This window comes from Acanthisitta chloris, unplaced genomic scaffold, assembly GCF_000695815.1.
Source record: "Acanthisitta chloris isolate BGI_N310 unplaced genomic scaffold, ASM69581v1 scaffold1815, whole genome shotgun sequence".
Classification (NCBI taxonomy): domain Eukaryota; kingdom Metazoa; phylum Chordata; class Aves; order Passeriformes; family Acanthisittidae; genus Acanthisitta; species Acanthisitta chloris.
The window spans coordinates 13,363-38,924 of record NW_008674093.1 but is presented as its reverse complement, the minus strand read 5'-3'; the positions used below and the strand labels follow the sequence as shown (position 1 = coordinate 38,924).

Here is a 25,562-nt window from a genome sequence, read left to right as displayed (position 1 = left end):
AGAGAGGAGTGAAGAAATCTGTGGCCCTCATTGAAATCTTTGGCTGACAAAAGTCTAACTTTTGGGTTGTAACTAAATAACTAAGTAAAAGTAGAACACTTGACCTGTCTTAACTGGTTTTTAACCATCCAGAGCTGTAGTCCCATAGCCCTTTTTCCACGGGCCCAGTGTCACGAGTGGGTAGCACCACCTGCTGGCATTGCTGGCTGGAGATAGTGCAGAGCTGCCTGGAAATGGGAGGAACATCCCTGAGGCATCACCCAAATCTTGTCTACTGAGAGCTTCAGTGATGGTCCTGCTCTTCAAGAACCAGTGCCACGCTGAACTTCACTGCAATTGGCACTCAGCCTGAATAAATCATTGCTCTGGATATATCTTCGTGAACATCAGTCACAGAAAGATTAGGAGTAATTCAATCTCAGTGCATCACGTGGCATGAGATATCTAGTAGATGTTTCAGAGATGGGAAATTGCTGTTAAGCAGGTGATTCAGTTGGGTTTTGTCCTTTTCTGCCACTGAACTTCTAAGTCCCTGTGCACACAGACAAGCAGAAGTAGAAGATGACTCTCTGAGAATGTTAGAATGTATCTGTTTAAAACAGAAATTGAAAGCATCGCTTTAAATCTGTGTTGCTAACTATGATAACCAAGGGTGCTCACTGTGAATGACTGTAAAGAATATCTGGGCAGTTTTCTGAACTTTCCCATGCTGGTCAGTTGCTTGAGGTGTTGGGATGGGTGGACCAGCCCAGGGCAGGGACACACATCAGAATCAAACACTCCAGGACTCCCACTTTTCTCTGAACTCCCTTTGGTTTGTTTCGCAGTGTGAAAGTTGCTCCGGTTCAGTCATGTTATAAATGCTTGCTGTAAATTATCTCAGAAAGAGATGGATATGAGCAAATAGCAAAATTCCCACAGCACTTGCTCTGGTTCACTGCCAACACAGATCCCAGCAGTGTGCAGGATCACAGACCCATTGTTAACGTGGATGCTTTCCTGCTCACATGAGGTCTGAGACCCCCAAGGATCTTTTGGCTGATCTCTGCTGGTGTGGTGTCCTGGCAGTGTGGTTGGCAGTGGGAGTTGGGAGGTTACTGTCACTGAGCCAGGCTAAGTGCTCCCCTCGCTCTGCTGAGCACACAGATGTGGAGTGTCTGAAGAGCCCCAGGAGGGACAAGGGGATTTCAGACCCACTAAAGACACTATCGTATTTGGACAGTTCTGTGGAGCTGGAGGGACAATATTTAACGACAAAGTGATTTAACCCATATATTACTCAAAAGCTCAAGTAGTGCCAACTCCACACTAAGCACAGACTGAAAGATAATGAGCTTACTCAGTGGGTTCATATTTTATGGTGCTGCTGTCAAATATTTTCTTACCAAAATCATTGGCTGTCTCAAGTGCTGAGTTTATGCAAGTCCATTGTAATTTGTGCAGTGATTAAATATTAAACCAGAGTGTATTTTTCAGAGGAAATAAATTTAGAGCAGACCACTTTGTTCTGTAGCAGAGGATCTCTGCTCCTGTCAGTTAAGAGATGGAGCAAACATTCTTCCCTCTAATAGCATAATTATTCAAAAATGTTTGCAAGGATCTCTTTGTAGAATTTGTGCTCATGCTTTAGTGTCATTCTTTCATTCCAAATGAAGATAAGAGGTTTCAGATTCAAAAAGCTGACAAAGTGCTGCAGGTCTACAAAGAAAATTTGGAGGAGAAAGGGTCCAATTGCATGTGAAAGAGTATCCATTTATCTAGAAATCTAAAACTAAAGATATTTTGCCATACCATTTAACTTTAAAGATTTCCAGAAGCCTTTTTCTGGCTTGTAAGAAATGTTAATAGTTTAACTTTACACACACCTGAGGTACTGCTTTGCAGTAGAATATTAACAGAAAATTGGATACCATCAGTTTCTTCAGCATGTTTTAGCACACAGCAGTAATGCTTTCATTTTAATAGGTGGCACTTTTAGCATTAATAACTTTTGAAAAATAAGCTTTCTTCTTCAGCAAATTTTGAATATGCTCTTGCTCTTGTAGTATAAGACAGAAAAAAAGCTGCACTTTTGGGCTAGATCAGGTCTAACTACTGATGCCTTGGCATGTGGGGACTTGTGTGTGTGATTCTATGTGAAACCCTGGAAAATATGTACCTCAACTTTCATTGTAATTTTCATACATTTTCCTTGTTTCATTCTCCTCTTTTTTTTTTTCCTGCCTTATTAGTGCAGATTGGAAATCAGCCTTTTTGGGGGAAGTGACAGATAATCCTTTGAACACATTTTTTTTTCCCTGTGATTTACTGGGTTGTTTTTTCCAGTGTGGAGGTCTCCCAGGTCTGCATGAGCACATCATTAATCTAAAGCATGTGCTTGCTGAATTTCACCTTGAGTATGCAGCAAAAATATCTGTGTCTTTGTGCTGAGCGAGTTTGATGTGCTTTAGTGGCTGTGAGTGATGAAGAGGAAGGAGGAGTTCTCTTTGATAACATTGCCAAATCCACCATGGACCCCTTCGACACCTCTTCTGGGTCAGTGCAGCTGATCGCGATCAAACCCGTGGCCCTCCCTGCTGTTCATGCTGCCTCAGAGAGGAGCCAGGAATCTGCCATCATTAATGGAGAGGTAAGGACTGTCTGATAATGTCTCCAGCTGTTTCCTTGGCTACAGCCACAAGTGGAACGATCTGTTGAGGACTGCTAGGAGCTTTTCAGCCTGACGCTCTATAAAGTTCCATTAGCATTGTGGGCTCAGAGATCTGAGAATTTAAGATCTGCTCTTTCACAATGCACCTGTGAATGTGTGTGACCTTGGAAGAGGCAATTTTCTATGTTCGTCCCTTGCCAATATCCTTCTCTCCTATCACATTAAAAAGAGATGAATAATGAAGGCAGAAAGCAGAGTAAGATCTCTGTCCACATGAATTCTGTGGCTAAGCATGGAAATGTAGATCATCTGGGTGCCAAGCTGATCAATACATCTCATTCAGAGTGAGAAGGGATGCAATGGGACCAAACCTTGCTCAGTCTGCACTGCAGCCTGTGCACAGAGGCTACAGTTGTTTCCTGGGATGGCACAAATGTCTCATCCAGATGCTGGCCAAAAAAACCATGCTTTGACTCCAACACTTACATTCATGTTTTGATGTAAATTTAATCAAGACTGATCCGTTTACAAAGCACTGAGGCTCTTAGACAGTTGTTAAACATGATGAGAACAAGCCAGAGAGGTGCCTTGTTTGCAAACTCACACTGCAGTAGTCATTTTAAGACCAGCCAGAATCTCCCTGATGCTGTTTAAAAGCAACAGGGAAGGCTCCTGCCAGAGACAGAGTAAGAGAGAGTGTCATGAGGCTTCCCATGTGGGCATGGATTACAGCAGTCTCCTGTGCTCTGGGTTGTACTTGTATTTGAAGTCCTGATGTGCTGTGGAGCTTCCAGACTTGGAGAAAGGCTTATTAAGATTTCAGCATCTATTTTCTGTGAGGCAACAGGATGGCACTCCTGTTGCTGTGTGCTCCCTTGTACATACTCTTCTTGTGATCTGTGAGAAGACTGTAGAATTCGACTCTGGAAGCACAAGGCCCAAGTAAACTCCTGATTTCCATGTGACTGGCAATTTGAAGCAGGAGGGAAATTTTCTCAGTACTTAGGAGCATTCATGGGACTGAGCTGTACCATGTCAGATCAAACACCTTTTTTTTTTTTAAGGATCCTCTCTGACAGGCCCATAACAGGTTTGTAAGGAAGCATATAAATAAAAGGAACATTTGATGACATTTCACTGGGCTTATTTAAGGTTCTGTGTAATCAGGGGTGATGTCTCTGCACCTACAGGACCCTAGAAGAGTTTTCCTTGGTGAGCTCTGGCCGTGATGCCCCAAAGCCAGCACGGTGTTGGGTCACACCAATTGGCTAACACCATGGGTGTTTTTCTTCAGTGGGTGTATCTGAGTCACTGTTGTAATGGTACACAGTTTTTGGGCTAAAATTATTTAACCATCTGCCAAGCCATAAAAATGCAGCGACTCTGTTCACTTGCAGTTCCTCACTGCTTGCAGATGGCACGGTGTGGGACAAGACGCGCTCCGAGGGATGACACACGCATCAAACACACTCTGACAATATCCTTTGGAAGTAGCCAGCCCACCACCACCACCCTTCAAACATCTCTTTGCCTTTTAGGTGAACAAGGCTTTGAAGCAGAAGTCTGATATAGAACATTACCGCAACAAGCTGCGCTTGAAAGCCAAGAGGAAGGGCTACTATGATTTCCCACAGGTCGATAACAACAAGGTGCTGACAGACAGAAAAAGGATGTATGAAAAAAACCAGAAAGAACTTGACCATATTTTGGATCCAGATGCAGATATCTCATCTCCGTTTGCTGAGCCTAAGAACAGGTGAGAGGATTTATATGCAGCTCTTCGTCTGGGAGTCAAAGGGACCATTGTTAATGAGGGACCTGTTTGTTTTGTGGCCACTGGTCCCTCCTGCTTTGAGAGGAAAATTCGTATAACCCATGGAACACGTGACCTCTGGTAAGACTGCAGTGTGCTTAAAAACAAACAAATGGAAAGACAAAAAATAAGGGAAGGGACTATTGCAAGTTCTCATGAGTCATATTCCAAGGTAAATAGAAAAAGTGGTGGTAATGTCTTTGGTAATACTTAGACTGGACTTCAGGCAGGAAGTTAGCATCTGAATGTCTTATCTTCCAAAGTTGAGTGGTATTATTATTTTGTCACTGTTTCTATCTGAATACAACTATTGGAGTTTGTATGAGATAACAGAGCCAGTACATCGTCCGTGTGCTTCAGCAAGCTCTGCAGGGATGGTGTCTGTAAGGTGTTGTGTGTACCTGTTCCTGGGGATCTTCCTGTGCCTTTAACAGAGAAATCCACAATTTGCTGATCTGTGATGTGAAGCTGCATGTTGTGTAACAGTGCTAATGTTTGATTAACACTTCACTGTCTCTTGAGGATGGTACAGGAGTAGTATTCATTCCCCCATTTTAGAAGGGAAGGGGGAGTGCACATGCTGATTCCTCCTGAGCCTGCTGTGGTGGGTGGGTGGACCTGCTCTGTTGCTCATGCTCTCTGAAACACAAACTAACACACTGAAAAGAGGAGATCACACCAGTCCTACCCCAGGAGCAGCACAGCGTGCAGATTCCTCTTCCTCGGGGTGGTGGAGGTGTGAAGGATTCTAAGAGAGTGTTTTGCCATTGCACCTTGCACCATGAGGACTCTGGTTCTTACTGTAATCAGGGCCATGCAGCAGTTGATCTTTGAGAGAAAAAGAGATACTGAAGTATGTTTCCTCTGGAAATGGCCCTCATGCCTGGAGGTGCAATCTGACATCCCATCTCCTGGAAAGTTCAGACCACAATTTTTCTCATGAGCGTAAATCAACTGCAAGCAAAGCACCAGCAGTGACACTGATGTTGCACACAGCAACCTTAGCAGTTACCCCTGGGGCAGAGATGAAAAAGGCAGTAATGGGAATTACAAAAGCAGTGTTGGCTCAGAATATGGGCAAAAGCTGTGAGCAGATGAATTTCTGCAGGTCTAGAATTAAATGACTGAGGGATACAGCCCTTGATGGGCTGTTTCCTAGGGTTGCACTGGTCAATGAAGAGCAAAGATGCTGACTCAGTTGTATGTTACATCCTTGGTGGAGGACTTGGGGCATCATTTCCTTGGACAGTTTTCCAGTGAGGGAGGAATAAATTGTGCACTGAGAAGGTGAGAAACAGAACCTTCCTTACATGAGTCCTGCCCTGCATGCTCATCCAGAACATAGAGCTCGAACGCTAGGAGCATTTGTGGAGGAATAAATTTAGTGCAGGTAGCTGGAAAGTTTCCTTCACACACTGACTGTGTGCTCTGCATATAGTGGCAGGCTGAGACATTACTTGGAGTGTTTATTATGCATCACGTGCTACATAGGAAACATTTAAAACATTACACTGAACCTTAATACTAACCATCTGCTCTTTGTTAAATATGCTGATGTTTGTTTGTTCACGTGCCAATGTGCTGAAAAATCCCAGAATACATTTTTTCCCTGTGTGTTTTCTACTGTGTTGTGTAAACCTGTCATAGCCTATTTGAGCTAGTGATCACTGGCATGATATAAACTGCTTGAAGGCAGATACACTGCTGTGGGGAACAACTTCAGTCTGGGGCTGAATCATAAAGGGCTGCTGGGTTTACTTGTTAAATATCCACTCTATATCCCTACATGGGAAGACACAAGGACCACAAGTGCCACGAGGAGAGGCTGAGGGAGCTGGGGGTGTTCAGCCTGGAGAAGAGGAGGCTCAGGGGAGACCTCATCACCCTCTGCAACTCCCTGACAGGAGGTTGGAGTCAGGTGGGGGTTGGTCTCTTCTCCCAGGCAACCAGCAGCAGGACAAGAGGGCACAGACTCAAGCTCTGCCAGGGGAGGGTTAGGTTGGAGATTGGGAAGAGATTTTTTCCAGAGAGAGTGCTCAGACATTGGAATGTGCTGCCCAGGGAGGTGGTGGATTCCCCATCCCTGGAGGTTTTCAAGCTGAGACTGGATGGGGCACTTAGTGCCATGGGCTAGTGACCACGGTAGGGTTGGACTTGAGGATCCTTGAGGTCTTTTCCAACCTGGTTGATTCTGTGATTTCTGATTCTCTTTCTGTAAAGACACAGAACAGTTAATTAACCTCACAGATGTTGCAGATGTTTACAAACAAACCAATTCTGTAGCCTGTGCGAAAATTTCTGTACTAAGCCCTGGAACTGAACTCAATATGCTGCAACACACATGACAACATCGTTGTCCTCATTTTTCTAACAAAAATAAGATGACTAAAATGGCATATTGCTGCAGGAAAGCCTTGAGTAATACTAGAGGGTAATGTGGGGGTTTAGTTATTGATAAATGAATCAATACCATTTCATTTCTGTAGTGAAATAAAATAGATTAAAGCAATCTAGGTAAACATAAAGTTGAAAAAAAATATTTCAAACTTTTTCTGCTTGGAGTTATTGTTTATATCATTAGTTACAGCAATTAAAAACTGGAAAACTGCAGTTTTGTAAAAATGCCACTAAAAAATAAGTCAAGGATGGCAGAGTTTCTGGGGAAAAGGCCTATTCCACTCTTTTCTGTTTTGAATGTATTTTACTACCATAAATCACATTATTACAGCATCCAAAATGAAAAGAGAGATGCAGATGGTTATTCAAGATTACCTTTATGTTTTGGATGGATTTAAAATTGTATTTAAAATTGATTTACAAAAAATTGCTGCCAAATGATCTGATTTTTTTCCAGAACAAACAGCTTTCTGCTCTCAGTACCCATCAGTCTTCCCTACCTTAAAACTCCAGTTTTGAAACATTCCAGTTGTGATCCCAGAAGGCAATTCCTAACCCATTTGGGTGCCAGTTGTTACTGTTCATACCTCCTTTCTCATTAGTGAAACTCTCCTAAATGAGGTAATTGGCAATCTCAAGGTAATTTTCAAGAGTCTACTGATGATAGGCACTATTCTTGGATTTTCTTTAATAGTTTGTAATCAGGTCAAGAATCTGCATGTATTTCAGAGCTGTATGTTTGAATCCCTCAGAAAATGTATCACAATTGCTTCAACTAAATATTTATGGCTCTGTTGTAAAACATTAGGATATTTTATAGACTTCTAATGTAGGAAGATAAAGATTGTCAGATCTGATTAGCCTTTGCATAACTTAGTTCCCCATGTTTTCTGGTAATATCAACAGTACAGTCAGAGAAAGATGATATAGGAAGAAACAAGATAAGGTACTTGAATTTATTCAATATTATTTTTATAGGGAAAACTTACTCCAAAATTTCTGCTTGTCTTCTGCTTTGGCAGTGCATTTGGGACTTCCAAATGTGGTCATGGTGATTTGTGATTAAAAGTCACACAGAACTTTTTAGAAGAACTGGTTTTGAAGTAGCCTTCTTAAAAGATACAGCTTGATGAAGCCTCAAGTCCCTGTATCACCATTTGGCAACTGCTCCTGAAGATTTACATACAGATATGTTCTGTATTTCACAGAGGGAAGCTATATTTGTTTTTGCATAACCAGTGAAAAGGACAGAAATGGTTGTGTTGGAAAGATTGCAGAGTATTTTGGGTATTCAGTTATGTGCTGCATTTCTATTACATTTGCTTCCCATTGCTTCAGAGCACACAGTGGTGAATGCTCAGTGCCTGTGGGTGAGCAGCACTTGGCCCCAGTGCTGCTCAGAGCTGTGCTGGAAGCAGCTGAGTCCCAGTGAGCACAGCTCTCTCAGAAAGTTGTGGCTAATTACCAAACTGGCTATATCAAACCAGCAGCTTGCAAGCAGCTTCCTCCCCCTCCTGTTTCTCTTCCCATTCACTTTGCTGGGTGTTTGTTTCAGTGGAGCTTTATTCCACTTCTCTCTCATTGCTCAGGATCAGCAACCAAAATCTCTGCTCCCCAGCTGTGTGTGTGGGAGGTTTGATGTTTTTATAAATTAATTTGAGTCCTATCAACTGAGGTTAAAAGGGTCCTGATATCTTCTTATATTTCATCTGATAAGCTCCCACATATAATGTCCATGTCTTTTACATATCTTTAACAGTAAAACAAATTAATCATCCATCTCTTAATATTGTTACTGATTTCCAGCACTTCACATAGCTAGAAACAATATCCTATGATAAAATGGCATTTTTATGAGCCTCATCATTTTAGAATGAAGGTAAGTGTTGAAAACTGCTGCATGTCATATTTTTGTTTTCATTTTGCTGTTTTCTCATTCCATTTTTTCTAGGCAAGTGCTGAAGAACTCTGTGTACAGGAGCAGGCAGTCTCTGAACAGCCCCAGCCCAGGAGAAACTGAGATGGATCTTCTTGTGACTCGAGAAAGGCCTAGACGTGGCATCCGTAACAGTGGATACGACGTAAGTTTATGGGATATCTGCAGAGAAATTTGCTCAGCAGAATCTTAACTTCCTCCTAAACCCAGGAAACTATTGATAAGCCACAAACCAGATTGCCATGGGGTATTTATTGCTACAGAATTTAATGTGCACTCAGCATCCTGAAAAAGCTCAGGATATTCAAAACACAGATTCTCTCCTGTACTTTATCACTGTACATAATTTTACAGGCTGAAATGCAAACAGAGCATTTGCCCTGAAACTCATTATTTGCCAAAACACTGAATTTTGAAGTTAGGTAGTTCTGAGTGTGTGGCCACTTAGACAACAGTGAGTTTTTTCCACTGCAATTAAAATACTCAGTTTGTCCTGAAGAATGGCCTGAAGCTGCTCTCTTGATTCACAAGAATGAACAACAACTTCTGGGAATTTCACCTAAGTCCTGATGTCAGTGTTTGGTGGAATTCCCCTAGGGACAGATATTGTCCTCTTACTACACCAGAACTGGGAGAGTTTTGTGGAGGTAAATGTCAGAACCAGCCAGAGGAGCTGCTGGTTTATGGTCCAAGGAGCTCACACAGCCCACACAAGGCAGATGAGTTGTCTTGTGCAGTCTGAGCATACACTGGGTGCAAGTTGACACTGTATGCACCCAGAGCCAGGATAAAAATAGTCCCCACACTGGGCTGATGTAGAATTTTTCAGTCCTTTGTTACATGTACAAACTGCTGTAGATCATCCATGCCTGAAATCAGTCCCTAGAGAAGGTCTAAAGAAAACAAGGAAGTTCCTCTGTGGCTGTTCATCCTCTAAACTCTGTAGATGACAAACATTTTGTGTGGGGCTTCTTGTCAACCCTCTCCACTGCCAGGAATGTGTCTTTAGCCAGGTGAGGGAAAGCACAAAGGTTGGGGGATGATGTGTTCAGGGAAGTTTAAACCTTTTACAGAATTCTTCAGGGCATGTTGTAGTTGGCAGATTTCTTAAAGAACTTCCTGCACCTGGACACTTCCACCAAACTGCAGGAGTCCTGTTGGGCCATGTGAGTGGGATGATTGGTTTGCTGCTTTCTGAGGAATTAGAACACTAATACTGTGCTAACAAAAGCGAATTTTTCCTGAAATGAATGTTGAAAACATTCTGGGAGCAGGCATGGCATCAGATTTAACAATATATAAAACATATTTTAAAGCAAATTTGTTAAAATCCTTGAAAGTAGATTAATGAGCTTATGCAGATTCTGAAGTGTCCCAAGAGTAATTATATACTCAGATCTGTGCACACCACAGAAAAATTTACTTTTGCCTTTCATTTTAGCACTGCAGTTGGGCAACCTGTCCCTGGCACAGTCTGACTGGGAAGTTACATAAAACCCTTTGCCCAATTGCACTGCAGATCCACTGCAGTGCACCTCTTTAACTCAGAATGTGTTTGCCATCTGAAAGCAGGAAAATGCCACAGGGAAAATGGGACAGGATGTAGAAATTCAGCTCCCCAGCCTCAGCCTGCAGCGTGGGCTGCTTCCCCCTGCTCCTGTTTGAGGTTCCTCAGAGCTGTGAGTCTGACAGGCTCTGTCTCCCAGGATACCACGGCTGGGCACTCACAGCTATATTTGAGTGTGGAATTCTTCTGGATCTCACCAGTGGTGCAGCTAAAAACCTCTGTAAAATTTGACCTCTGAAGATGGGAGAGAAAGGGTTCTGAGAGGGCTGCTCTGAACACTGACTCCTGTGCCCTCTCTGGTTTATATAGTAACACCTGGCACCAATTTTTGAGATCCAGTTTGTCATTTTGAAGGTTCCAACCTTCTCAGACTCCTGTTAACCTCTTCCTCCCAGGATGTTATTTAGCAGCAAGTCCTGCCAAAGAATAGTGAAATTTGCATTTTATAACGAGTTCCAAATAATTCAACTCATGACTCAAATAGCTCATTTTGTTTTCATGTTGTGAGAGTTTTTTTCTAGATGAAGAAATTTTTTAATTTTTTTTGTTTGTTTCCCATTCACCCAAGTTATGTGTTGAGGTTTATCTTCCCAACAATGATAATTGGATTTGGGTTGATTTTTTGTTTGTTTGTTTGGTTTTGGTTTTTTGTTTTGTTTTTTTTTTTGTTTGTTTGTTTTTAAAGAAGAGATTCTTAAAAAAAACTCTTTAAGAATTGCCAGACTCCTATGCATGACCATAAGGTTCCCTTTGAATAACAAAATTCTTACATTTCTATTGTGGTTTTCTAAAGTGCTTCATACATACTTCTCTAAAAATGCTTCATTCTCTGTAACTATTTGTTGTGCTATTTCTCTGAATCATGGCTATATTTCCCAGAGCTAAAAACTGGGTAAGGATATAAAGATATAGACATAATATTCTATTTATGTCCTTATGGAATATGTAGCACTTTGTATTATTTTGGAGTGTGCAGTATATTATTTGCCTTTAAAGTGATTTTTATAAATGAATTATTACTGAACAGTGCCATCTTTCAATTTTGAAGAATCTCAACAGGGTTTAATATCATCACCTTCACACAGGAATTAGATTAAGGAGACTTTATTAACATGTTTATTATTTCCAACACATTCCCAGACAACTGGGAGTAGAACAAATGCCCTAATGAAAGGTTCTAGAACCTCTAGACTGCTAATGAGCTTTATACCAGAGCTGAAAATATTTAGGCTGGTTTTGGTGTAAAAGGAAGAAAATTACCTTATTTTACATGTCTAAGAGCTCAGTATGCAAAACAATTTACTGGCATAATTTTGTTGCTAGAGCTAAATTAATGCAATGCCTCAAAAAGCTTAAGGATTCATGTTCACATCAAGAATTTCACTGATGTAGTTGCAGCAGCAGAGTTATGTAAGGAGTGTATGAATCTGCCTCTCAGTACAGAATTTTGGTTTTCTGCATGTAACCCTAGTTCCTTCTGTTATGCAGTAACTGGGTATGAACAATATCTGGATTTTTATGCTGGTTGCATTAACGAACAGTGGCATCTGTTTGTGATACTTACATGTTTCAGTTGACAGGAAAGCAAATGGCATAGATCAGAAATCTTCATGTCAACTTCTACAGTGATAAATCAAAGCTGACTTAATGTTGACTGCTAATATGCATCTGCTGTTAATGTGATATATTTTGGACATTCTGTAGAGGTCTAATGGCTTCACCAAGGGGTTGTAGTGGAAAACCTGATTTATTTCAGCATTGGGTGCTAATAGGTATCTTGTGGGATTCTACTCACTGATGTTTTTCCAGGCATGAGGAGATATAAGAACCATGGTTATGAATCATCCTGTTGGGACACTATGATTTCAGAGACTCTTTGGCTGCTCTTATGCAAACTACCACTGCATTTTAGAGTCAGGCTGCTAAAATGTATCTGATTTTTATTTACTGCAGCAACCCAAACAACAATGGAATCAAAATGCAGGAAGAAAATCAAGGGAAAGTATTTAGCTGAAGATCTCCTGCAGTTTTTCTGTCTGAGATAATTTTGTGCAGTTACATTCTTCCTCCTCTGATCTGAAGCCTGAAATTGGGTTTATGGTTTTGAATTTGGATTATATACTGTATAACCATAGCTATATAAATTATGGTGAAATTCTAATATGCAAATGCTGTCTTAATTTTTCTTTCTATTTTTATACTGCTGTGTTTTCTTTACACAATATAGCTAGACTTAGAACAGAGAAAGCAAGTTTATCTCTTACTTAAATTTATTACCAATTTTCGGACTAGCAGTGTAATTCTTCTCTGAGTCACTGTTAACAGAAGAAGAAAGTCAGTTTGATATTTTCCTCTGAAAAGGAAGAAATATGAATTACAGCTTGCACAAGGCTGGGGCACAGTTGCTTATCTATTCATTGGAAAGTACTATTCTATGGGAGGAAAAAAACATATGCCACACTAGGAGCTACAGAGCACTCAAATGATCAGGATAGTGCTGGAATTCTTAACAAGAACATCCTAACCATTCTTTTATTTATGGCTATTTTAAACACTTAGAGAGTTCTAACCACATGCTATGTATAGAAGGAGGTACATATCCTATTGCTCATTCCTCACATGTGTTTTACAGATATTTAAAGAACTCTAAGGAATCAGTTGCTGGTTTAGGTTGCCATTTGAAAGTATGTATTTTTAAAACTATAGGCTGTAAAACTAATCTTATAAAATATAGATGAAATGTGGTATTTCACTGTCAAGTTCTTGCAATATGATGATTTTTTTCTGACATGGAGTTAGAGGCAAAAAAATCAGGAGTGTGGTTTCTGTTTGTACTTATCCATGAGGATGAAATTACCCAAGGAGTAACCCTTCAAGTTAAGCTGCCTGAGTACTGTCTGCTCATTAGAGTACATGCTTCATTCACTGTTCCCATGTTACCTTTGCATACATATTTGTGTAACTCCTGTTTCATGGCTAGGTGAGATGACCAAGCTGAGTCAGGGTATCCTCTGCAAGGGACAGGACCTCATTTGTGGTGCCATTGTTAGTGGACCTTGCTGGGTTAGAAAGCTCAGAAAAACTCCCAAACTTTAATTCTTCTGAGATCTTAATGTGAGAGAATGAACAAAGGAATTTCAGTCTCTGCAGCTATAATAAGCAGTCCCTTGTAAGGCATCCTTCATAGTGGTGGTACTATTTAGGGAACCATACTCTTCCTGGCACAGTTATTCCCATTGATACTGCAACTAAGAAACGAATTCAAACATTAATTCTGATTGTTTTTAAGCAAACCATTGGCAATTAAATCTGCTGCTAGTTTTCCCTGCAAACAATATAAGCTATAAAAGGCTATTATACTCACCCGTATCATCACTCCTTTCCAATATTTGTCACGTGTCTACGCTGTCACAATTTCTTTGTGCATATGTCCCATCTGTGTTTGAGGATGTTCTGTGAAGCAGCACATTGTCTTGTAAAGCTTTTTACATCTACATGCTTTTATTCCCCCCAACAGACCGAGCCTGAAATTATAGAAGAAACAAATGTTGACCGTGTCAACGAGCCTCGGAATTACAGCAGGTCCCGTCAGGCCAAAGGCCACTCGGAGACCTCAACTTTAAGTTCTCAGCCCTCCATTGATGAGGTTCGACAGCAGATGCATCTGCTCTTGGAAGAGGCTTTCAGCCTGGCCTCTGCAGGCCACGGAGGCCAGAGCAGGCAGGAGGGATATGGCTCAGCACCACACCTGCCCTACTCGGAGGTCGTGACCAGTGCGCCGGGTACCATGACCCGACCTAGAGGGGGGGTCCAGTGGGTACCCACGTACAGACCAGAAATGTATCAGTACAGTTTGCCAAGACCAGTAAGTGAAACTTCTCTTTAGTATACTGTCATATCATAAAGATATTTCTACTCTGAGACACCTTTTTTTTTTTTAATTTTTAAAGTAGTGGTCCCATTGACGTGCTCAGAAGCAGATGTAAAGCCATAAATAAGTATGGGTAGTGGGGTGTATGTGTGTATGCCTGAGCCATAAATAAGTATGGGTAGTGGGGTATATATGTGTATGCCTACCCTGACATGTCTCTTGCAGGTGGGTGAGCCACATACATAGACCAATAGACTCAGTATCTCTTTTAGCTGCAAGGTTGTCTTGCCTGAATTGCACTTGGGAGAAAAGGCTACACTAAGCACCAAGCTGTTCAACAGATTAAGAACTTCTTTGCATGTCTCCTTCTACTCACTGAATGCATATTAGGAAGCAATGTGGTTCCACAGAACAACAGTGCCTGCAGCTGGGTATGAAACATCAACACTTCTGCATGAAGTCCATCACTGAAGAGCATCATTGCTCATTGGGAATGAAGCAGGTGTAATAGAGTGACCTGAAATGTGGGCTGCTAGTGACAACCTTGCAGCCACAGCTATTGGCTTGGGACCCTAGAGATGGTTTCATTCCATGGGCTTCTGGGTTGACCTTATAAGTCCCACTTTATCCATCATTTTCTAGCCTCAAATTGCAGCGAACTTGTCCTTACCTCACAGAAATAATAAGTGAATTAAGAACTTAAATCCATGGGTTGAAGCTGTTAATGGAATTTTGTGGGTGTCTAGACAGTAGTTGCTGTGCACACCCTCAGCTTGTGAAACTATCCCTGAATTCTCACAGATGGTATTGTGAAACTCAGCAGCATATTTTCTTGTATGTCAGATACAAATCTAAACCAGAGGTGCTTGCTTTCTGATGAGAAACAGTCCATATAACAATACCAGTGTGAAAAGTTGTTCATTTTAAGGCTTTTTTTGATCAGAAATGATTTTATTCTTTTAAGGAATACATTTCAAATTGAGTCCTTTTACTCTGGCTAGAATAAGAGGATAATGCAGAAAAATGTCCTCAGTTCAAAATAACCATTACCATGACTTCCTTCCATGACAATAAAAAATACATTAAGGGATGTTGCTTCTGAACTCTTCTGAACATCTTTCAAAGCCACTGGCACTGCCTGCAAAGGTTCAGGCTAGTGCTATTTAAATCATGCTAAAGGTTATTTCTGGCACTTTGAAACTGATCCAATGAACTTCATACAGCATATAATCATATTTTATGGTTTGGATTCGATTACAAGCTTAAGAGACAGCTAATGGGGAGTCAAATTACTTTGACACTTCAAAGAATCTTTCTAAAACGAAATTAAAAATATTATAGGGTGGCAGATTGTTTTTTTAAAATGTAATAGCCATACGTTTGGGGTGAATGATTCACTGTTTTCTTGCTAAGACTTAGTACTCTCCTAAATCATCATTGTGTTTGGGACCTTTAGGGGAAGTGACCTGTGGGTAGGAAAGACATGGAAAAAGAACATCTCAGCACCATATCAGGTGTTTGTCTCTCCTCAGCAGCTCTGGGGGAGATGCTGTGATGGGCAGTGTGTGGGGTTGGGTTGACTGACATGTAGAGAAGGTGTCCAGGCTCACAGAGGGGTGAGTGAGCAGCTTCTGACAGCTTTGAGGATGAGAGGTACCTGTGCACTGGGATGTGTGTTACCTCTGCAAACCAAGACTTATTTATTTTTGCCCTTTCTTAAAGTTGAGTTCTTAGTGGCAATTAAAAGTCAACATTAAAAATGCTATTGTAATTCAAAGTATGGATTCAAGAGCATTTTGCCTGCTCAGATGGAACAAATGCAGATATTTGCTTTACTTACCATTGGGTCTTAGATACAAGGCAAGTGTAAAGGTCCTCAGTTGGTTCCTCTCTTCTGAAATCTGACCCTTCACAGTCCAATTACATTAGACTAAACATATTACAAGATCTCACAAACTTTCTGGTAACCTGAATGCACCTTTAGGTTTTATGAAACCTAATGCAAAGGCATATCAGAGGTGATACAAGTGCTGTGTAAGATTTCCAGCACAGTCATGCTCTCTATCAAGCACAAATGGAAAAGGAAAAATACCAAAAAATCTACATGCAAATCTTCATCTCAGTGTTGGCCTTTGTTCCTAAGTTTTTGTGCCATCTGCTTTCAGGGATCCAGAACCACTCATCAGGTCTGTGTTTCTTCAGGTGTGCTCCAAGTTTTTGATCTTTGATTTTTTGCAGTAAACTCTTTGGCTGGTCCTACCATCAAACACTTGTGTGTCTCTCCAGAGTGTGCATGTATTTTCTTTTTCCTTTTTTCTTTTCCCTTTTTGAGGCCTCCTCTGTAGTTTCTTGTTCGTTTACTTGGGTTTGTGTGTTTTTTTACATGCTAACACCTAAATTATCTGTAGCTCTTGTGAGAGAATGCCTGTTTGCCAAACTGCCCATTGGGTGACCTGTGATAACAGAATTCCTTCCTATGGGGGTTGTGCCTTCTGGCAGAGAAAAGCCAATGAAATGCAAGCTCCTAGTGTTGTTTTGGAGCCTCCAAACCCACAATGAGTAACACTTGGCTGAGTCCCTGTCATCCAGCTGCTATGGAGGATGGAGTATGGATGGAGTGTGTGACACAAGCCCAACTGCCTTGGCAGGTCATGTCACCACTTTGGAAATTTGCTTAGCTGAGTCAAGGAGAGAGCTAAGGGCAGGAAAAGAAATTCTCTTTGTTACAAGGCTGGGCTAGTTCCCAACTCTGCTGCTCTGGGAAGAGGAGTGAGAGTTACAGAGCTCTGGGTCCCAAGGTGAGACCTAGTACCATAAAAAACAGGCACTGATGACCAAGATTTGCAGGCTGAGTGACTGGTAATGTATCCACATCCTCAGAGCTTCTCTTCATTTAACAGAGGTAAAGTGAGAGTATTTTACCCCAAATTCAGCCACTTTCAATAATGGCTGCTGAGTATAAAACAGGACAACTCTCAAAGCATAACTAAAGCAATAAGTTTGTATTATTCCTGGATTGCAATTTAATAAGCGAATTAGTTCAATCATTCAATGAGCAAACAAAGACAATGCAATTTTAATTCCTATGGTGACATGTAAGGAGATGGATATTTCTGGAATTAGAAGGCAACATTGAATAATTTCACCCAAGACAAATCTGCAAGTTGGAGGTGGTAAGGCTGGAAGGGACTTTGTGCAACCTGGGCTAGTGGAAGGTGTTCCTGCCCATGCAGTGGAATTGGAAATACATGATCTTTAAGGTCCTGACCCAAACCACTCTGTGATTTATCTTTTCTTTCCTGCATCCTGACAGGTGGTACCTTAGACTTATGTGGGCTGTAGCAGACAGTGCTCCAGGTGTCTGCTGGTGGCTGGAGTTTATCTTCCAGAGGGTTTATCATCCTGGGCCAAAAGGTTGAATCTTCTCTGCAAAACTGCACTTGCTACTTTTTAAAATTCTTCCTTGCTTTGCATTTTAATTTGTCAGTGTTTTAGCCACAACAGTCTCCTTCACTGACATTTCCCCCTGAACGGGTGGTGTGGGGTCTGTGCTTGGAATCTGTGCAGTCCATCCTGGATCTCAAATGTGATTACTTCTGCCAGTCATTGTTATAGCCTGTGTTTTACACAAGTCCTCATTTTTCAACAAAACAGAGTTTGGAATCCATGCAGAATGTTGTGGTTTTGCTTTTTCTCTGATTGGATTCACAATGGTGTACAAATTTCCAAATCCTACAGTCATGTCAGTTTGCCCAGAACCTAAGGGCTCATCTAAATCTGTAACAGGCCTCTGTAGGAAAACTTGGATTTGATATAGCTTCTGAACAGTTTTTTTCTTTTATGTTTTGCATGCAGGAAAACACTAATGCCCCAACCCATTGGAGAAGTTATAGAAATTGTGTTGGAGTTCCCTCTCATGACCATGTTGGTGCCTGTGGAGGTTCAGCACAATGAGGACTGAGTGTTGTCCCTCCAGGACAGACTGTGCCTCATGTAGCAGAAATGTTTACAAGATTTCTCACTTTTAACAGGATTCTCTCTGCCCAGCCATTAGCAAAATATTACCACTCACTCAAAAGCAGCTAAAAAAATGCTTCGATTTCCTATTTCTACTCTCCCCCCCCCCCAAATTTTCAGTACAAGTTGCAGCATATTTGTGATCCCTTAAAAAAAACCTCCTTTGATGTCCTTATGTCAAAGCACATCCAGTAGCATACAAGAAAAATCAGAGGTCTACCTGAGTCTCTGCCTACCCCACTAAACAGTGTCTGCAGTTACTGACCACTCTGAAACATCATCTCCTGTGCTGTTCCTTTAAAACAGGGGGAATAAAAAGGATTTCATACTTGGTATAAATGCATGCTGAGAGCAAGATGTGGGATGAAAGTCTTGTGGAGCCAGGAGGAAGTGTTCAGCTCAGCCTGGCAGAGCTCTGCCAGCGTTTGAGCTGCAGCAGAGACATTGCAGACCATGTCACATCCAGTGCTGTTAGGAGGAATTTAATTGAGGTTTTCTTTGATGTGAATAACATTTGGTTTTTTTCTTGCAGTTCTTTCATTAAAAATCAGTATTTCCAACCTCTGGCTAAGAAATGTACCAGTGCTTTTTTAGATTATTTTTTTTCTCTACCTAAATGTATAAATTCTTTAAATATCATTGTGGCATGGTGAAAGTAAATATTAGGAGACTTTGTAGGTGACATGAAAGAGTTATTTTCATAGATGTGCCTTTGAGGGTCTCTACCCTGCTTTAAAGGGGGTGGAAGTGAGAAGAGGGAGAAAGATGCTTGGTCTGTATTGCTTTTCCCTTGGAGACACTGACATCAAAAGTCAGTATTTGCTAAGTTACCTTTCCTCTTTGTTAAACCCAGTTTGGCAGGTATTTGAGAAGGAAGGTATTGGGATTCTGTCTAAATGCCTCATTTTAAAAGATGATTGCTGAAAGATAAGTGTTTTCTGATATGTAGTGTGGGATTTATATTGCCAAAATCAAACCTAAATGTAGGTGTTATGTCTGAGCTAATCATGTAAATCCTGTAGGCTCTTTCTGCACGAAGGAGACAGAGTGTGACTCAACCCATGGTAATGTGTTTTTAACTCTGCTGTTTGTGGAGGGACCTTCACTGCCTGAACCTTTAGTTTAGAGGGGCAAATTCCCACTGTTGGGCTCCAGGTTTTGTCAAAATGTCTATGTCTGGTAGTGGACAACCTCCCCCAAATCTGTTAACAGCTATTGCTGTGGTTTTATCTTTAACCCTGAGCATTGCCCTGAAGCATCATCAATAAAGGCATAATTTAAAAAAAAAAAAACACAGACAAACCCCCAAACAATGAAACCAAACAAAACAACAACAAAACAAACCCTCCACCCACACTGCACTGAAGAGGTGTCAGTGAAGCACTAGTGAGGTATCATTCCTCTGTCTTTAAATATATTTAGCACAATTATGATTAATCTATAGCAAAACAGAGAATTTAGAAGGCAAGTTTTGTCCTGCATGTCATTTCTTGGGTGCTGTGGGTTTCATGCACATGATTCCTTGTCCTTCACATGTATTAGTGGTGAAACTCAGAATTACTAAGGGCAAGTTGCTTAATTTTGCAACTTTGTGGGTTGGTCCTGTGTTCCTCAGAATCAATCTGCCTTTTCAGAGCTGTTTGAGACCTTTGTTGCTGTGTTAGAAAGTTACAGAGCTTGGGGTTTTTGTGAAGAATTTTCTTTTCATCTTTTGGAGCTTGGGGTTTTTGTGAAGAATTTTCATCTTTTCAAGGCTGAAAGGAAGAGGTTGAAATATGGATTGCTCACAGGCAGCTTTGCCTCACTACATGCTGCTCTGAGGATGCTTTCTGAATCTTTAAAATACTTTCTGGAGGAAGTGCAAATACTGAGATATTTTTTTTTTCCTGTGGTCCAAAGCAGCTGTTGAGTGAGTCTCACACAATCATAACAGATCTGCTTTGCCAGCAGGTAAAAAAATGTCACAGAGACTATGTTTAATACATTCTATTTTAATTAGGCTTCATCTTGTCTCTGAACTCATTTGTTCAGGTTTTCCTCCACATTCTAAAACCTCTAAAGCACTGTAAATTCTCAAATGAATGCAATTACTGTTGATGCCACAAAAAGTTAGCTTCCTGTTGACTGGCACACGGAGCAGGTATTTCTGACTCTCTTTGGGTTTTTAATTAGACTGAGACCTACTGGTGTTTCAGAAAATATTTATTTTTCTCCATTACAGGCTTACAGATTTTCTCAGCTTCCTGAGATGGTAATGGGTTCTCCTCCCCCTCCTGTCCCTCCCAGAACAGGTCCTGTGGCTGTTGCCTCTCTGAGGAGGTATTTATCTGTTATTTTATTAGAGGTATGATCTCTAAAAACATCACTGTTGTTATAAGAACTGGGGCAAACCCTGCAGGGACACTTACAAAGACACATTCATGAAATTAGAAACATGGTGTTATTTCACTTTAGCACAAAAAAGAAACGACAATGACTTTTCTGTTATAGCTAATCAGTTTCAAGAAAATTAGGCAATGCAGGCTCTGATTTCCTTTAGAGCATCCTTTGCCTCAGCTCACTAATGGCATATTGGCTTGAGGGTGTGTGGTAGATAATTTGCACCATCATTCTCCTGCTTTTCTCTATTGCAACAGGATAGGGATGAATTGCAAGATGCTTCTCAGTCCCCCAGGCCTGCCCAGCTCTCAGGTATCTCACACCTGCATATCTGAAGCCAAATATGTGCAAAATCCTGATTGCTTTCGCTCAGTGCAAGTGTTTTGCCTCCTCCTGACAGGAAGGCACTCAAGAACATGCATTTCAAGGAATTTTTGCTCTTCTATGGTGAAGGAACTCATTTAGCCCTCATTTAGCTGTGCTGTTGGGTACTGCCTGGTGCCAGCTGCAATTGGAGGCATCACAGCCCTGCAGAGAGCTGTGGAGCACCAAGGGAAATGTTTGAGTGCTGCTTACAATACTGTAACTGCATGGAAATATTCAGGATATGGACACTGTTGACATAATTTTGTTCATCCATCACGTTTTTATCTCTAAAGCAACTGGGACACACCATTTCCAAAGATGTTAGTAGTTCCTACATGTAGTTATTTGCCACAGTAGTCTCCTACTACACAATACCATGTTGTCTATGCTGTAGCAACGTGGTGCTGTCTGCAGCCTTGTGTTGGTGGATTATGGTAAAGCTCTGGGTTTTGTGTTGTGTTTCACAGGTATTTGTTTGAAGCAGCAAGCAAAGGCTCTATATAATGGTAATAACATGCTCTGGCAAAATAGTGACCAGGCAAAAGAAGTTGTTTGCAAACTTCTCCAGACTTAGCTGTTCTCCAGAGCAAAAGTGGATAGCTTGTTCCTAGCTGATGTGTGTTGGTGGATTATGGTAAAGCTCTGGGTTTTGTGTTGTGTTTCACAGGTATTTGTTTGAAGCAGCAAGCAAAGGCTCTATATAATGGTAATAACATGCTCTGGCAAAATAGTGACCAGGCAAAAGAAGTTGTTTGCAAACTTCTCCAGACTTAGCTGTTCTCCAGAGCAAAAGTGGATAGCTTGTTCCTAGCTGATGGGTGTTGGCACTTCTCCAGACTTAGCTGTTCTCCAGAACAAAACTGGATAGCTTGTTCCTAGCTGATAGGTGTGTATGTGGCTACAAGTCTCAGCTGTATGTCAGAATGACAAAAGTTTCTATATTTTTTTCTTTCCTAATGCACAGGTCTACATCAGATATTGGCAGCAAAGTGAGAATACCTGAGTCCAGTGGAGCAGAGCAGGTCCAGCATCATGATCAGACAGCTTTTGCACCAGGCTCAAGAGCTCCAATGTCTGTTGGTCCACTTGATCAATCAGCTTTTCACTCAGGTGAAAAAATAATCAAGGCCCAACTTGCAGCTTCGAGAGTCTTGTAAATTATTTTGGATATAAAGGAATGCATGGGATATAGCAAATAGAGATTATTATTTGGAGAGAGACTGTATTAGGTGAGGATTTTCCTGGTGCAACTGAAGGATGATACCTACAAAGGATTGCCTGCCCCTTTGTAAATGCAGCATCAGCTGCATTGTAAAATACTCATCCTGCAGAAGCACTGGGAAATGTTTTTTTCTGAAGGTAAGATCCAGCAGTAATGTCTCAGATGTTCTTTGTTCAAGTATGGCATTCTGCTGGCTCACTCATCAGGACTTTGGATGATTAAAGCCCAGTAAAACTGTTCTGTACCACAAAATCCAGTGGAATGTCCAGGGCTGACAGTGTTGGGTGGCAAAAGCCAAAGTCAGACCATTGGGACAGCTGTGTGACTTGCAAGTTTGTGTTGCACCATGTACAAACCAAGCAGGGTGGGAGAGACAGGTAATGGGTTCTGAGGGGCATGGAGACATTGGGGACAAAGTGACCTTCCTGTCTACATGTGGATATATGATTCTAGCACAGAGAATCTGTGATGTTACTTTGCTTTTATTCCTTGGTGAAAATGGTGATCACATTCTCACCAAAAAACCACCCTGAAAACCCCAAACAAAACCCAACAAATTATCACTGACAGTGCAGTTATTTCATAAGCACTGTCTTCTGACTTGTCACTGAAAATCTCAGCCATTAATTATGTCTACTCTTTTCTTTAATAGGAAATACTGTCCCAGCAGTGTTTGCTATTCCAGCAGCAAACCGACCTGGCTTCACTGGCTACTTTATCCCAACACCACCCACTGCATACAGGAACCAAGCCTGGATGCCCTATGGTGGAGAGAATGAATTGCCAGGGCAGTGGGCAGACTCAGTAAGCATCCTTGCTTTTCTAACTAGTGTGTTTTCTGTGATTTGCACAGGAGGGCTTTTAAGCAATTCTGAAGTGATCAGCAAAGAATCTGATAAGGTTAATTTTTCCTTAAATGAGAACAATCCCTAGTAGTGAAAAGCTGTAAGAGATGGCAGAGATACTTCCTCTGTCCATTCCATGAACTGTAAGCAAGGTCTTTAGGCAGTTAAATCATCCACTGTGTTAGGGTTTGGCACCTGTTTAAAGTTGGTGGATTAGGTACCATTTTATTTCCCCAAGACAGAGGTTAAATATTTGGATAGGCATGTGGCAAGAGAAGGTGCTGCTGCCTCTCAACGTGGCTTTGTGCTGTTTGAAAGTTGGGGAGCATCTCTCCCTCCTGGAGGCTTCTCTCAAGACAGCCTGGCTCCCAAATCCTGCTCCTGGCACTGCTGCAGCTCTGCTGTGCAGTGTTTTGAGTCCTCCTGCAGGCTGGAGTGACAGATCATAAATTAAATAATTAATTGCACGATCCTAGACTGGAACAGATGTAATTTTTAGCCCAAAGTAAACCTACATTTCAAAGAAGTGAAGTTGAAACATCCTAAAATGATTGCAGCAGTTTATCATGTTTGAAACAATTTCTCAAATGTAAGACTGTTCTTCCACTAGGGAAAAAAAGATCAGTTCTGCTGCTTGAGCTCACATCTGGTATTTATGCAGAACCAATTCGGGAAAAAAACCTGGCAGACAGATTCTATTTCCTTGTGCAAATCACCAGCAGAATATTTTAGTGAATTGCAGTTGAAGTCTAAGTTGGCTTTGAGCAGCTAAGCAAGAGACAACATGGTCATATAAATATTCCTGGGGGCAGCTATTTGTTGTCAAATCTTTGTTACTGCTCCTGATGTCTGTGAGGAAAAGAATTCAGTCCAACTGAGATGCAAGTCTGAATTTGTAGGCTGAATTGTCAAAAAATAGATGCTCATCTATAAGCTGAGCACATCTGTAGATGTGTCCCTGGCACCTGGAGGCTTGTGATGCCATTGTATAGCTCTCCTTCCCAGAGCTGCCTTTCAAAGCATGAAAACCTTATTTGCCTTTTTTTTTTTTGTCATTGTTTTGGCTTTGTTGTTTGTTTTCTGGCGGGTTTTTGTTGGGGTTCTTTTCCCTTAGTTTGTTTTTTTCATGTGTGTGATTTTAACCCTACTGACATTTTCAATTCCTGTTGTATCTTAGCAATAATTCTAAACTTTTTCTTTAAGAAGTAAAAAAGCCACAAAACAAACAAGGGCAAGTATTTTACTTGTATTCCATTCTTTTTCTCTGTTGTATCCCTACTCTTGGGTGCAGTCCCATGAAAAAAAAGAGTCAGATATCACTTGTCAAAAGTGAAGATGGAAAACAAACTGGACAAAACTGGAAAGCAAGTCTCCAGCCCCCAGATCCTTCCTCTGGGAGGAGGAGAGTATAACCCTGTTGTGGGTTTCCCTGGGCAAGAGGTGGGAAGAGCAGTTAGTGCTGGTGGAGCATAAACAGAGGAATGGAGATGGATGCAAGAATCTGTCTGAAAAATAACTGTGGCAATACAGAATTCAAAGGAAACAAATGTCCCTTTTAACTTCACTTACCCATTGCAGAGCTTTAACAACTTTTTGTTGCTCAGATTTTCAGCCCTCCAGTGGCTTTGCAGAATAAGTAAAAATGTAAACCCAAACCACTGCAATTTCTACAACGAATTGGTGTCTCCTCATGAGTGGAAATCTGTCAAGTAATTGTCTCTATTTGAAAATCCTTTACTAGAAGAACTGGTAATGGTTCTAGCAACACAACATGGCCAGAAAGCCTTAATAGAATTAAAAAGTATAAATATCTAAAGTAATACTCAGGTTTCCTCAGGTTTTGAGTTTCTGGATGTGTTCTGGTTTTTGAGCCTCTAGATTTTAGCTTGTTCATACTTCCAAGAATTTCTTACAGTTAGAAGAACAGAGGCTTAATATCTATAAGATGAAAATTGAAATTCTTTACTTTTCATGCATTTCTACAAGCCTGGACTGTAAACAAGGAAATAGAGGAAAAAAAGATTTGACAACAAAGAATTATCTTATAAGCTCAATTTACTGTTGTAATGTATTATTTTCTGAACTAAATGGTAGTACCGAAGCACTAAGGTTTGTGGGTGAAGGCAACTGCACCCAACAAAGCAAACTGTTGTAATGTATTATTTTCTGAACTCAATGGTAGTACTGAAGCACTAAGGTTTGTGGGTGAAGACAACTGCACCCAACAAAGCAGTTTTTCTCCAGAATGTTGGATGCTGCTTAGTGAAAGCAGGAACCTGGTGGCCTCTAGTGGCATGTTCACATTGTACTGCTAAAATCTTTGTCTTTTGAATAACCTTTTGTAAACTGAAGAGATGTGTCTGCATCTAATGATCACTTTGTGTCATGCCTGCTTCCTGTATTTGTCTCATCAGACTGTACTGAATGTGTTTTTACTCTAAGGGTGGTGAGACACTGGCCCAGGTTGCCCAGGGAGGCTGTGGCTGCCCCAACCCTGGT

General features: G+C 41.1%; 1 protein-coding gene across 1 annotated transcript in view; it reads left to right on the top strand.

Annotated features, from left to right (window-relative positions):
* Nucleotides 1-25,562, top strand: part of KIAA1549L (KIAA1549-like ortholog) — a 55,432-nt gene that overhangs the window by 28,372 nt on the left and 1,498 nt on the right. Inside the window, exons 12-18 of the mRNA XM_009075180.1 lie at nt 2,451-2,629; nt 4,189-4,406; nt 8,812-8,941; nt 13,881-14,228; nt 20,473-20,570; nt 21,961-22,106; nt 22,871-23,022. Coding sequence (XP_009073428.1) covers nt 2,451-2,629; nt 4,189-4,406; nt 8,812-8,941; nt 13,881-14,228; nt 20,473-20,570; nt 21,961-22,106; nt 22,871-23,022 — 1,271 coding nt within the window. The remainder of the gene's footprint in view (nt 1-2,450; nt 2,630-4,188; nt 4,407-8,811; nt 8,942-13,880; nt 14,229-20,472; nt 20,571-21,960; nt 22,107-22,870; nt 23,023-25,562) is intronic.